This window comes from Sorex fumeus, unplaced genomic scaffold (assembly GCF_029834395.1).
Source record: "Sorex fumeus unplaced genomic scaffold, SorFum_2.1 ptg000006l, whole genome shotgun sequence".
Lineage (NCBI taxonomy): Eukaryota > Metazoa > Chordata > Mammalia > Eulipotyphla > Soricidae > Sorex > Sorex fumeus.
Window position 1 is genome coordinate 56,288,064 of NW_026606063.1, and position 13,949 is coordinate 56,302,012.

The following is a 13,949-nucleotide window of genomic DNA, read 5'->3' on the forward strand; positions in this document are numbered from 1 at the left end:
TATAAAAACTGGCAATGAACTGATCTGTGTTGGTGGGGATGAAGCCACAAAGGAACGCTGATCCACTGCTGGTGGGAATATTGTCCAGTTCAAATACTATGAAAAACAGAATGGAGATTTCTCAGAAAAGTAAGAATAGATCTGCCCTGTGACTGAGCAATTCAACTTCTTGGTATCTATATCCAGGACACAAAACTATTTATTCGAAAGGACATATGTACCCCATTTTCCGTTGCGGAACTTAGCACAATAGCTAGGATGTGGAATCAACCCGAGTGTTTAATGACAGATGAGCAGATACTGAAGGTATGGTACATACACACCATGGAATATGCGATTCACTGCAACCTGGATGGAATTGGAGGGTGTAATGAAATCAAAGTAAGACAAAGGAAGACAAATACTAGGTTTGTTTGTGGTATATCAAACATACTTATTGGTGTTATACAGAATAACAAGACAATGGAATGCAAGGTATCAAATATAGGGGGAGGGGAATACCTAGATTCCCCTAGACCCTAGATCACTGACACTGACCTGAGAAGCATAGGGAAAGAAAGAAACTGAGGGGGAAAGGAAGATAAGAAAAGGCGAATGCGGGGGTTGGGGGGGGGGGTAGCAGGGGCAGGGTCCTATGATTATACGTGTACATCTGAACCAGAAAACCAAAAACACTGAAAGCCAGAGAGCCAAACTACAACAACCAAATTGAAAGTGTGTTTACCATAAAGGCAGAGTGGAAGCTGGGGTTGGGGGGAAGAAACTTGGGACCCTGGAGGAGGGAAGCTGACACAATGGTGGGATTGGTGTTGGAACACTGGACATCTGTTCTGTAAATCACGGTTCCTTAATAATAATAATAATAATAATAATAATAATAATAATAAGTTAAACAAATAAATGAAAAACCGTAATTCTTTGGTTGGAAAAAAAAGGACTCAGGGTTTTCTTAATTAAATTGGCATGAACCAACTCAAGCCTAAAGTTTCTTTAGAATGGGGAAGGAGAGAAAATTGCAGATAGAGAATTAAAAAAAAAAAGAAAAACAAAAAGCAAGTACTCTATTTGGAAGGAAAAAGAGAACAAAGGAAGTCTTAAACTACTCTGAAAGTATTTCAAAATTCAAGCCATTTGAGCAGGTACTTTCATTTTTCTGAGTCATAACATGGAGAGTTCCTCTTAGGCAGTTCACATTTTCTACATAAGTACTACTGAGTTTTTACACACCGGACATCCAGAAAGCAAAGGACTAATGCTACACTCAGGTGCAACAGAAGACATAGAGCATGAGATCTTGCCTCTCCTAAGCTCTCTCCAGTGGCTCTCTTGGCAGATGACACCATAGAAGAAATTCTCAATGCAATTCACACACTTTCCCCTTAATTCAGATGTGAAAACTCCAGTTTGAAAGAATTCACACCTACATGAGAATCTATTTTTAAAAGTCTAATAGAACATCTGTCAGTGAGACAGTATTTGAGCGAGACAGGGTGCGGAATTTCTCGCCAGGCAGTACAGAACTCGGCGCCCACCTTTGTACTGATGGAGGTCAGTCAGGTTTTCCTGGTAGGTGAGGATGATGGTCTGGTACTGCGTGACAATCTGGCGCCGGAGGCTCTCCCAGCATGGTGACAGTTCCCCCAATTCCTCCAGTTCACACACTCTGGAATGGAGAAGACACACACACATGCGCATACACATCAGACCACAGAGCCTGCTTCCTTCCGTGGGGAGACACAGGCAATACAACCAGTGAGGAGAACCGAGTGTCCGTGGGAATCCTACAATGAGGAAGCACAGATGCCAGTGATGCTGCGCATCTCCCAGGACCAAGGCAGACTCCTGGAGGAGCAGCTAGCTATTTGAAGGGCAGACCATTGGCACGTGAGAAAGTAGAGAAACTTCTCACGACCACTCAAACACTGGAGGAAAATGAGTGTGAGGTGGGGAGAGGGCAGCTGTGGGAGCCTGCACAGCCACTAAGCAAGTACCTAAACCTAGAACCTGTCAGCAAAGGCACGACCCAGTCACCATGAACTAAAATATGCACTGAATGGAAAAGGCAGCTCCCCTTTGGGCCTTCACAGCAACCACCCCGGGGGTCAGCTGAGGTCTGAACTTTCTTCCAGCAGAGCTGCCAACAGACGGCCCTGCACCTGGGTTGCAATAATAGGCCCTTCAGGTCCATCATCACCTGTGCTGGGTAGGGTACAAGGACTATGGAAACTGGGTCCTGACTTTTGCCGTCAATGTAAATGATGACCTGCCTAACTCTAGAAATGCCACAGGCAAGGGTGGAGGAAAGAGAAGAGTAAGAATCTGTTATCTCTAAAAAATAAAATTGCTATTAGGACTGAAATGCAAGCTAGAGAGACAGCCAAGGGAAGGTACTACCTTGCATGCAGCCAACTCGTTCAATCTCTCTCCCCAGTGCACTAGGGTCCCTGAGCCCTACCAGCAGTGATCCCTGTGCACAGAATAAGGAGTAAGTCCTGCACCCCACAATTTATTAAAAAAAAACTGAAATAATAACTATATAAACTTTTGGACTCCGCAATAAATAAAAGCTACATAATCAGAATAACAAAAATAAGAGATATTTTTATATATATATCAAAACTGTAAGGATCAACATTATTGTATAAGTGTGTGACATTCCCTCCCCCACCACAAAATATATTAATTTTATTTGTTGGTTGGTTGGATTTTTGTTTTTGGTCAACACTCAGAGATGCTCAGAGCTTACTCCTGACTCTGTATTCAGGATCTTCCAGGCAGGGATCAGGGGACAATAGGGGGTGCTGGGGATCAAACCTGAATTAGTTGGCCGCATGCATGATCAGTGCCCTACCCACTGTATTATCTCTCCAGCCCAAAACTGAATGGATTCTGCACTTAGATGACACCAAGTCCTGGGGAATGAGGCCATATTTTAAATAACAATATGCAAACTGAAGGTCTATGGAAAGAGAGATCACAGCTTTGTGACAAATATAAAAAAGCTGTAATTCTTTTCAGATATTTCTATAAAATATGCACTTAATGGAAAAGGCAGCTCACGAAATCATTCTTGACATCTTTCTCTGCACTCAAATTTCTTTCCTGATAAAATACTGCACTGTGTTCTGCCTTCTGGTGCCAGAGTGTGTATGGCAGGTAGAAATGATGGCCTGTTTCCTGGCAGTGAAGAGACATACTCTGCAGTGCCCGAATCCCCCTCAGGCCTCTCCCGCCTGAGCTGGGGGATGTGGAGGACTGAACTGGCCACTGGCTGTTGACAACTGACTCAGCCACTCCTGGGTAGGGAACAGTGATTTCTAACTTGCTAAGCCCAGTGAGAGGGGAAGGTATAGACGGCTGGGCTGAGCTGGGCACAGGGACTGAGTTGGGCACACAGTGGGGTGCTCGGGGTGGGGGGGGGACTTTCAAAGTCCTGGCCTGGAACCCCTGAGACACAGATGAACAGGTTGAGACTTGGCAAGCTTAGGACACAGGGCAGGCATGTGGCAGAGGCAGGGTTTGAGCCTGGCCTGTCTAACTACCCACACATCTTCCGGCCCTCTGGAGAAGGAGGGCCCGGGCCTCACCTGGCTGCATCTTCCTCCAGCAGGAGCTTCACAAACTGCCGGGGCACATGCAGAGAGAGCACGCTCTCTGCCATCTGCTCCAGGATCCGCAGGTGGTTGCCGTCCGTTGTGGGGAACCGGTACATGCGGCAGATGGCACCACCGAACACTGAGGTGGGTTGGGGGGAGACAGAGACTCGGTGAGCTACCTGGGACCAGGTCTCTTGGAGCCCCAGTTGGTGCTGAAAGGGTCAAAGCTCCTGCTGTTCATCTCAAAGAAACAGAACCCCCCCCAATCACCAAGTATCTGACCCTTAAATGCTCCTCCATTGGCACATGCACTCCGCATGTCTCCAAATACCTAACCCTATAGTGGACAGGGTGGGAGGACCAATCAAAGGAGAAGCTTTTTTCCCTGGAGCATGCCCCTCTCTAATCTGGCCAAAGAATGGCCCCTCAATGGCAGCACAGGGTGACAAGTAGAAGTTGTGGCCAGAAAGGAAAAGTGACGTAAGCCCAGGCAGACACACACATGAGTGGCCAGAGGACAAGCAAAGAAGCTCTTTACCTGATTTCAGTAAAGTGTCTTTCCTCAAGGAAGCGTATTTGGATCGAATTCCCAATGCCTCTGTCAAGCTTTCGTCAACAGGCAGAACCATCTAATGATGTACAAAAAAGTACAAGAAAACCGTGAGACTCAGATCATTTCAGAGCCCTGAGGAGAAATGATGGCTGTAGGCGCAAAAGTGACAGTATGCACCTTGCACACGGCTGACACGGGATAGATCCCTGGCACCATATATGGTCCACTGAGCCCAGAGCCAGGACTAAGTCCTGAATACAACCAGTGTGGCACCAGAACAAAAAAAGAAAGAAAAAAAGAAATGAAGGCTACAGTGTACAAGAATTCTATAATCACATTCATCAAAATTCTACAATCAAGCCCAGAGTGATATTATCCTTCTATATGAAATGTGCTGCCCTATGCACCAAACTTAACCTCTATATTCCACACAGAGTTTTCTAGAAACACGTGTCTCATGACTAAGTCACTCCACCTTGTGTTTCAGTGTGTTGATGTGTACAATGCAGGGATTATTTTTAGAGCTGACATTCTGGGTTGAAATTTGGGGCACAATGAAGTAACGCTGTACTTTCCAATGTCGACTTGCCAGGCTGTGGTTCTCAGACTACAAAGCTGGTCTGAGAGCTCCCATTTGTCAATGTGAGGGACTGAGAGAGAGAGAGAGAGAGAGAGAGAGAGAGAGAGAGAGAGAGAGAGAGAGAGAGAGAGAGAGAGAGATGTGGGGGTGGGGAGAAAGACTGAGGAGAAGCTGGAGAGGCATGTGGCCACGTGTGGGGAGAGGGTCTATGGGAGACAGCGTGGGACACAGGAGTGCCCATGGCAGGAAGACACTGGCACCGTATGGAGATAATCTGAGTCTCAGCTCACATCCCCACACACCACCCCTCCCTGCTCCTGCCTTCAGCATCCAGCCAGGCTCTTGTGCATGCCTCCACCACTCTCCAGAGACAGCCAGTGGCAGGTTCGCGAGGGTCCAGTCTTCCCACTCTGGAAACATGCTGGGGCAGTAGGGTGAGGGCAGGACATCAGTAGCAGCAGACCCAGTCCTCACTGTCCCCCACCACCCGACCTTAGAGGTGAAGTCCATCTAGGCAAGAGTCAGCAAATGGCGAGCTCACCCTTCCATTGACAGTGTCCACAGAACGGGTCGCGGGGGCCCGCTGGTCTGACTTCTCCTCCATGTGCCAACCAATCACAGTGATGTTACCAACTCTGTCACTCTCTGCAGACCTACAAGAAGCAACAGGCATGGACAAGTGTCACTAACACTACGCTCCTTTTTCTGCTTCGATACAATGCTCAGGCAGCCAGTGTTCCCTCATACACAGACAGGATGCAGACAAGGCATGCCCTGAACACAAAGGCCTGTGTCCATCAGGGACCACCCAGGAGCATCATGCGTGCCTGCTGACATCAGGAGGAAGGAGGCAACACTTGCTGAGGAGCTATAGTAGCCCCTAGCTGACCACTGTCCCCAGAGCAAGGAGACCAGTTTAAGGGAACTTGCACAGCAGTTTCTCTTGGCACCACACCCCTTTCTCCTCCTTCCCATCCTACAGCTCAAGCTATAGCTCCAAAGCCTAGGCCTGGACTCACATAAGCTGAGGTCAGCCAGGGTTTCTCAGAGCCTTAGATCCTGATGTGCTACTGACTTTAAGGAGCTGCATCCCTCAGACCCTGCACAGTGGCTGCTGATTCCTGAGCCCTTAGATCCTGCACAGTGACTGCTGACCGCTGGGCCCTGAGACCCCGCACAGTGGCTGCTGACCACTAGACCCTTAGACTCAGCATGGTAACTGACTGCTGCATCCCTCAGACCCCTGCACAGTAGCTTCTGACCGCTGGGCCCTCAGATTCTGCATAGTGATTGCTGCTCTCTGGACCCATCTTGATTCACCCAGGGAAGACCTGGAGACCCCCTTTGTAATCTAAGATGTCAGCTTTTTCCAGATTCTAAATTTTCATGGAGCCACATCAATCCTCTCTGGGTGTCCTGCCCGTGGTCTGTTGCATTGCTGCTAGCTCTTTAGAATGGCAGTCAGTTCTCGCTTTTAATCCTAACTCAGCTAGAACTAGCTCTGGACAGTGATGTGCCCACAGCATTTCTCTAACAGCCTGTTCCCACCTCCATCCCACTCCTTCCTTTATCCCGAGCTGCTTCTCCAGACACGTAAGGGCCCATGCAAAGCTTCCGTAATGTCCCCTGCCAGCTACAATGACACTTCAGCACGGGACACAGTTTGGCAGGAAACTGATCTCGGGTGTCAAAATGGAACCTGCCAGTACTGCGCCAGTGTTTCATACTCTGAACAAAGGACACTATGTCAGGGTACAGTTGAACTGGCACAGGCTCACATGGTCTGCCACCTTCCTCCAGGGCACAGCAGTCCCTGCTCCATGCCCACCTCCTACAGGTTTTTACTGAGTGCCAGGCACTGTTTGAGGGGCTCAAGGTAGAGCAATAATGCAAAAGAGAAAAGAATCCTTGCTCTCCAGGAGATGATGTGCTACTGCAGAGGGGAGGAACAGCAGTTCAATAAACTCCGGGTTTTGAGACACATGTCTGCATGTGACTGTCAGTCTGCATACAGCTGTGTGAGCTCCCTGTCAATGCTGTAGAATCCCATGCCTGGAAGGGGCCTCTAGCAGGATGGGTCTTGTGCCTGCCCCAGAAGAAACCAGTCCCCTCTGACTGTCTTCTGGTGAAGGGCACTTTCCCACAGAAAATGGGCCTTCATCTGCCCCCAGGTCCTCTCATAGGAATGAAGGTAAACACCAACCTTAGTGTTAAATGCAGCCTGTGATGCTTGTCCTGGAGCAGATCTTTGACAATGAATGTTCCAGAGCCCAGCAAATACATCTGAGTGGGAAAAGAGTATGAATGTGACTGTTCTGCCACTGCTCCAATCACCAGGACCCCAGAAAGGTGGCCAGCTACTTCAGACAACACTCCCGACCCACATTTCAGGAGTTCTGTAAGGATGGTTCAGAAACTCCCCGCTAAAAAACTGGTTTGGGGGCTGGAGCAATAGCACAGCGGGTAGGGTATTTGCCTTACACGCGGCCGACCTGAGTTCGATTCCCAGCATCCCATATGGTCCCCTGAGCACCGCCAGGAGTAATTCCTGAGTGCAGAGCCAGGAATAACCCCTGTGTATTGCTGGGTGTGACCAAGAAAGCAAAAAAAACAAAACAAAACAAAACAAAAAAAAACCTGGTTTGTACACAAGTTAATCTGTATTCCTCCCTCAGATGATTACAAAACTTGAAAGGGGGGAAGAAAACTCCGCCAACCATAACAGGCTACTTAACTGTTCCCTGAGATCTGTCTTTGACGTCATATACGGAGAGTTTTATTTGTGTCATCTGATTGATGAGAGAGTCTTGAAAGAAGGCAATACTGCTTAAAAATATAGGGTTGTTGGTTCCCTAGAAAAGAATCAGAACACAAATAAGCTCCTTATGAAACACATTTTCAAAATGAAAAACGCTATCACCCAAGTGAGGTCAACAAAATGCACATGAAGGCTTAAATAAATGCAAATAAACAAAAAGTTGCTCTTCCAAAGACCCAGAGAAACTTCTAGAGCCAAGAGGCCTCCACACACGCTTCACACTCAGAGCTTTCCTAAAAGGGAAACCGTCGAATGTCAATATGTGCGCTCCCCCTTGCAACTTCATGTGAGTCCTGTATTTAGACATGATACTTAACAGTCATTCCTTTGAAGAGAGAGAACAAAAGGGAATGCCGGGGTGGGGGATGGGGGTGGGAGGGGCACTGGGAGCCATGGTGAAAATGGGCACTGGTGGAGGGATGGGTATTTGATCATTGTATAATTGAAACCCAAGCACAAAAATCTGTAAGTCTACAACTGTACCTCATGGCGTTTCACAAATAAAAATTAAATAAAAAAAAGAGTCATTCCTTTGAGATACTCAAAGGAAAGGAAAAGAAACAGCTCAAGTTGCTTCTCATTTCCACAAAACCAGGTTTGGAATAATCAAGGTTGTTCCAAATAATCGCAATTAAAGTAATTCAGGAGATCCTTTTCTTAAATAATGAGCTGGCAGATCTAAGCCTATGATCTGCTAGACCACAAACCCACACCAAGCCCCCTCTGTCTGCCCCTGCAGAAGGCCATCACTGCCATGACAAGCCTCAACAGCCACTGTGGTGCCTCCTTCTCTGGTGTCCTCCAGCACCCAGTGACAGGCTTCTGCAGGTACCTCCAAAGTCCCTCTCATGTGCCCCGTCATTCTACTCCATCCCACTGTTGATCTGGGCCTACATCAGCCCCCAGAGGACTCTGGTCTAGCACCTCCCTGAAACGGACCTGGTCAGGGGGCTCCCATGAATGAATCCCTGCCCTGGCCCACTGCCAACTCCCTGGCCTGCCCTTCACGTGCCCCTCCCTTGTTCTCTCACTGTGCCTTCTGCCCACGCGGACCAGGAGAGAGGCCTTCCCCAACCCAACACTCCTTCCTTTTGTCCTACTTTGGCATAACTACCACAGAACCTATCATGTTCTTCACTCTGTAGTCTCCAAGCTGATGGCACGGGCATCTTCTGGGAACATGTGAAAAATGCACTCTTTAGCCCCAACCAGACCTATTAAGTCAGAATTTCACTGTGCCCCACCATAGGTGGGGCATCCTCAAAGATGAATGGGACTCCCCCACACACACACCCTTTCCTTTTCCTTCTGGTGCTGTTCACAGCTCCCCACTCGAACACCTCCTACACTCTGCAGGATAGATGGAGATAATTTCATCTCTGCCTCCAGGATGGTTTGACTCACTGGGGTCAGGGACTCAACGGTCATTGCATCCATGCACAGCTAAAGTACTGGAGCAGGAGAGGTAGTACACAGGATAGGGCATCTGCGTGCAGCCACCCTGGTTCTATCTCTGTCACTGCAAATGCCCCATGAGCCCAGCAACAAGTGGCCCCTGAGCACCGCCAGGCATGGCCCCAACATCCCCTCCCCCCAAAAAAACAAATCAAAACTATTCACTTAAACTTGGAAACAAAATTTAAGAGAATGAAAGGTCAGTATGTAACCTAGAATGTAAAACTGGGGAAGAGGAAACACAGTTTAGGTTTATTTGAGATTGTGAGGGAATCTGCAATTCACTCAAAAAACCTAAATCACAAATGAAGCCCTGCAAAATCTCATATCAGCAACTCCTACACTTGGTTTTATAGCTTACATAATGTGCTCAATCGTCTAAGAGAATTTTGTAAAATTCCTCCAGTGAGTATGTATCATTTAATGCCAAAAATAAACTCATACAACTCAAAAGATCATGAAAATTAAAAGCCATGAATACGGACAGGTCTAGATCTGCAGTCATGTTCATTTCTGCTTCCCCACTCGCAGGGATCTAAAAGCTTATAGGCAAGGATTGGGACTCAGAAGTCTGTGCATAGGGGGATGTCCCAAACAGAGAGTGAGTCAGTAGTTAACACTCTCCCAAACTTCAATTAATGAGCATAATTCTCTATGAGTAGTAGTCTTTTGGAAGTGACAAGGAAAATTTAGGGCTTACCTTGGAAAAAGCAATCAAATGTACAGGATCATTATTCAAAAATACCAGCCAATAGCTAATCAGTAATTGTAAAGAACATGCAAATACTGCTACAGGAATAAATACAATGAAAAATGTACTTAAAACCCACTTACAACCCAACCATTCACATAAGCATAACCCCGGGTGTGTGTACATGGGTGGAGGGACAAGGGGGTGTGAGTGTGGACAGAGCAGCAGCACCCACCTCGATGATCTCCGTCTGTGCATGCTTTGTCCAGAATGCCTGAGGGGGTGTGGTCACACTCACAGCCACAAAACTATTTGGTTTTCGATCTAGCGACGGAGTATGAAGCTCACTGCAAGCTATAAAAACAAGGTGAGAAAGATATAAATCCTTTAAAATCAAGCTCCATTTGGTTCTGTTACAAAGAGAAGCAAAGAAACAGCCATCCCATCCTTCCAAGTAAACAACAAATCAAAGAAATGAGATGATTATATTGTCAGTTATCAGAGGGAGCTGATATTTAAAATTTGAAACAATCTTTAATCATTTGGCTCTCTACATCCCCAGGAGAGCGAAACATTGACTGCAAGTGAAGGCTGAGCTAAGGAGTGTTCTCTATGTCCAGGGAATGCAACTAAGAGCCAACAATCTCATACAGGGGGCTGATGCATAAAGTCTGCCCTAACTAACTAACTGAGCTAAGCAAATGCACTAAGCAGACACCAAGTCTATGAAATCAAAACACGGCTGCACGCATTCTATAAAGACGGGTTAAATCTAGGCCTATGGTTACCCCATGGATAATTGTGTGAACGTTTGTTGGAAAAAATTAAAATTTGATGGCAAGATAAAGCTTTAAAAAAAGATCATGGTTCATTGATTTCCTTATAAGTGTCCTATCAAATGGAAGATTACTAAAAATAAAGCTGTCAGAATTTGAAGTAACCTATAGGAATTTTCCAAATAGAAGATTCATTGTACTAACATTTTGAAACCAACTGCATGACTCAAATATTCTAATTATAGAAGTGACCCTCAGGAAAAAAAAAAAGCCGCATTTCTTGTATCTAACATTCTAATTTTTGCAAAATATGCTACAAAAGGGAAAAAAGCTTTTGTCATCAGATGGTAGTAAGCTATTAACAGTGAAATATTTTCCAAATAAAGAGATTAAAATATGAAAAAATGCACCATCAATTTTGAGTAAATCGAAGTTTAACAACAGTGGAAATAAAAACTAGCTATTTTGGAGAAAACCCATTTAAAAGCAAATACTCATTATCCCCTTTAGATTAACATTAAATTTGCTTTTGAAGAAGGAAAAAGCTCAAGATACAGACTGTACAACCATGGGAGACCAAAATGGGTTTGTCCTTTCAGCCTTACCGCAGGGAACTTAGTTTACCTTAAAGCAATGTCCTTTCTGTATGGACACAGGAAAACAGTTAATATTATGCTTTGAAACTTGGGAGTTGATTGACTCCAATAATATTTACTCTTGGGCATCTGCTCTCAACTCAGTTGCCCTTAGTTCCTAGCACCCCCAAAGCAGGGTCCTGATGAGGGACTGAATGGACCCAGGGCAAGTTGTGAGCTACCCTGGCATCAAAACGGGCAGGTCAAAATGCTACAATATTCAACTATAAGTTGAGAGCATGATCATAGACAAATGCTGTCATGATCCAAAAATCTCTTACTGTGCTCATACAGAATGACATTGCTAAGAAATATTATAAGTAGATTTACTACAACTATTTAAGTGGATTACTAGCTGAGAAAAGAAGAAAGCAGCACACCCTGAATGGGATCCCACCCTTAAGCAGATCTCCTAGTAATCCAGAGTAATCTCTTTAGATGAGATTTTATTCTTGAGTTAATCTCCTGAAGGAGTGGTCCAACCTCTCTTTGCTGATTTGTTAATGTTCAACCCACCTTTGTGTCACCACCCTATGTGATTGCTATATAAACTGAGACTGTAAGAGTGGAGGGGGCCAGAGTCAGAATCCAAGGGAAGAGTCAGAATCTACTGGAGGAGTCAGAATCCAGAGTGAAAGGCTCCAGAGAGAGAAGCAGAAGAGCTCCAGAGAGATCGGAAGAGACCAGAGGAGAGACTACAGAGTCAGAAATATAGAGACAGACAGAAGAGAGCACAGCAGCACACACAGAAGTAAAGCACAAAGGAGGCGCTATCCCAATCCAGTCCATACACAGTAGCTTGAGAGCACTGAACTCTTGGTGGCGGGAGAGAGAGAGAGAGAGAGAGAGAGAGAGAGAGAGAGAGAGAGAGAGAGAGAGAGAGAGAGAGAGAGAGATGTCCTGAGAGCCCGCCAACAACATATCATCTTCGCATCCCTCCTCCGCACATGCGTTAAGATATAGTTTTCACAGCACCAAGCATTTAAATGGCAAATTCTACTTTAGGTACATAATTTCAGCTAATAGATATAATTTCTACGTTGGTGTGTATTCAAATGAAAAGATACATTCTCACCTTCTACCAGGCAGAACAAATGCAAAGGAAAAGGCAGGAGAAGGATCAAGAAATGGAAACAAGACACTAATGTAGCACTGTCCTCCATCGATTTGCTCAAGCGGGCCCAGTAATGTCTCCATTATGAGATTTGTTGTTACTGTGTTTGGCATATTGAAAACGTCATAGGTAGCTTGCCAGGCTTTGCTGTGCGGGCAAGATACTCTCAGTAGCTTGCCAGGTTCTCTGAGAGGGACAGAGGAATTGAACTCGGGTTGGTCGGTTTGGGCCCCGTGCAAGGCAAACGCCCTACCACTGTGTTATCACTCTCTCTACTAAAAGACATTAATAAGAAAGAATAATTTTTAAAATTTAATTTGTTGTTTTGTTTTGTTTTGTAGCCATAGCCAGTGAAGCTCAGGGCTTATTCTGTGTCTGAACTCAGGGATCACTCCTGGCAGTTTTGAAGGACAATACTGGGTACTAGAGACCAAACCTAGGTTAGTCTCATGCAAAGGCAAGCACCCTGTCAACTGTATTATCTCTATAGGCACCTTCCAACTTTTTGTTTTATGCAAGACTAAAAGAAAATTAGGAGGAGACAATGCAAAAGGATGGAGGAGCCCAATATTTGGTAGAGCAGAAAAGAGAACAACCTCAGTATGCTCTGAGGAGGGCTTAATTGACATGAATCATTTGCTGTGCTCATTAGGATAAGCTATTTGGATAAGTAGCTATGATGTTACAATGGTCGCATCCATCTCAGATGAACACTGCCACGATCACTGCCACCATCTTTTATTAGTGCAAACATTTCTGTATGTCTGTCTGGTTGTATACAGTCACTATTACTTAGATACATCCAGATATTTATTCCCCATCCCATCTTCGTGATTCTGAACATTATTCCTCATTATTCCTTTCTGTATCCGGGAACTTCTATCTGGAATTATCTGAGGATTATCTTTTAGCATCGTTTATACCACAGGTCAAACTGACACATTTTTTTCAGCCTTCAAGAGGTGAAAAATGCATTAATTCTTTTTTTTTTTCCCCCTTAAACAGGGACTTAAAAAAAAAAAAAGTCCTGGGGAATAATCAGGACCACACCTGGCACCATCGTGGGGGGTCATGGAGTGTCAGAACTTCAGAACTTCTACCTTCATTTTTGGAGACATTTTCTCTAAGCAGTCCCCCCTATCCACTTTTGTTTCTGGGGATGGGAAATGAGGATAGTCTGCAGTACTTGGGGATACTCCTAAATGTGCTTGGGGTTGCTCTAGGTTTGCTCAGGAGCCGATCCAGTGTCCAGGATCAAACCAAGTTGTGGCAAGCAAGAGAAGTATATTAATCTTTGTACTATCTTTTCCAGCCCCTTCTCTAAACCCTTTAAATATATGCTCTCTGAGCTTCTATTTGCTGTTATTGCTATTAAGTCACAGTCAAATTCTTTTCTGAGAGGGAGGAGTGTGTGAGTGTGAGTGTGTTTGTGTGTGTTAGAGTTAGATTTTTCTAACACTGAGTTAGATTTTTCAGGAGTTTTACTACAATGTACCTAGGTATCATTTTTCTTTTATTTGGGGGATGAATGCCAAGCTGTAACTATTTCCACATAATTGTTTATGGTGCTTCTTGGACAAAAAGTGCTTATGAAACCTGATTTATATATATTTCCATTTTATTCAGACAAAAAGTGCTTATGAGACTTGATATATATATATATATATATATATATATATATATATATATATATACACACACACACATTCCCTTTTTCCTTTTTCTACTCTT

General features: G+C 45.1%; 1 protein-coding gene across 7 annotated transcripts in view; it reads right to left on the reverse strand.

Annotated features, from left to right (window-relative positions):
• INPP4A (inositol polyphosphate-4-phosphatase type I A) overlaps positions 1–13,949 on the reverse strand; it is a 135,857-nt gene that overhangs the window by 37,265 nt on the left and 84,643 nt on the right. For all 7 annotated transcript variants that reach the window (XM_056127955.1, XM_056127947.1, XM_056127923.1 and 4 more), the window contains exons 5-11: positions 9,929–10,047; positions 7,465–7,581; positions 6,933–7,012; positions 5,271–5,382; positions 4,135–4,225; positions 3,588–3,735; positions 1,533–1,663 (exon numbers count right to left, since the gene is read on the reverse strand). In XM_056127955.1, coding sequence (XP_055983930.1) covers positions 1,533–1,663; positions 3,588–3,735; positions 4,135–4,225; positions 5,271–5,382; positions 6,933–7,012; positions 7,465–7,581; positions 9,929–10,047 — 798 coding nt within the window. The remainder of the gene's footprint in view (positions 1–1,532; positions 1,664–3,587; positions 3,736–4,134; positions 4,226–5,270; positions 5,383–6,932; positions 7,013–7,464; positions 7,582–9,928; positions 10,048–13,949) is intronic.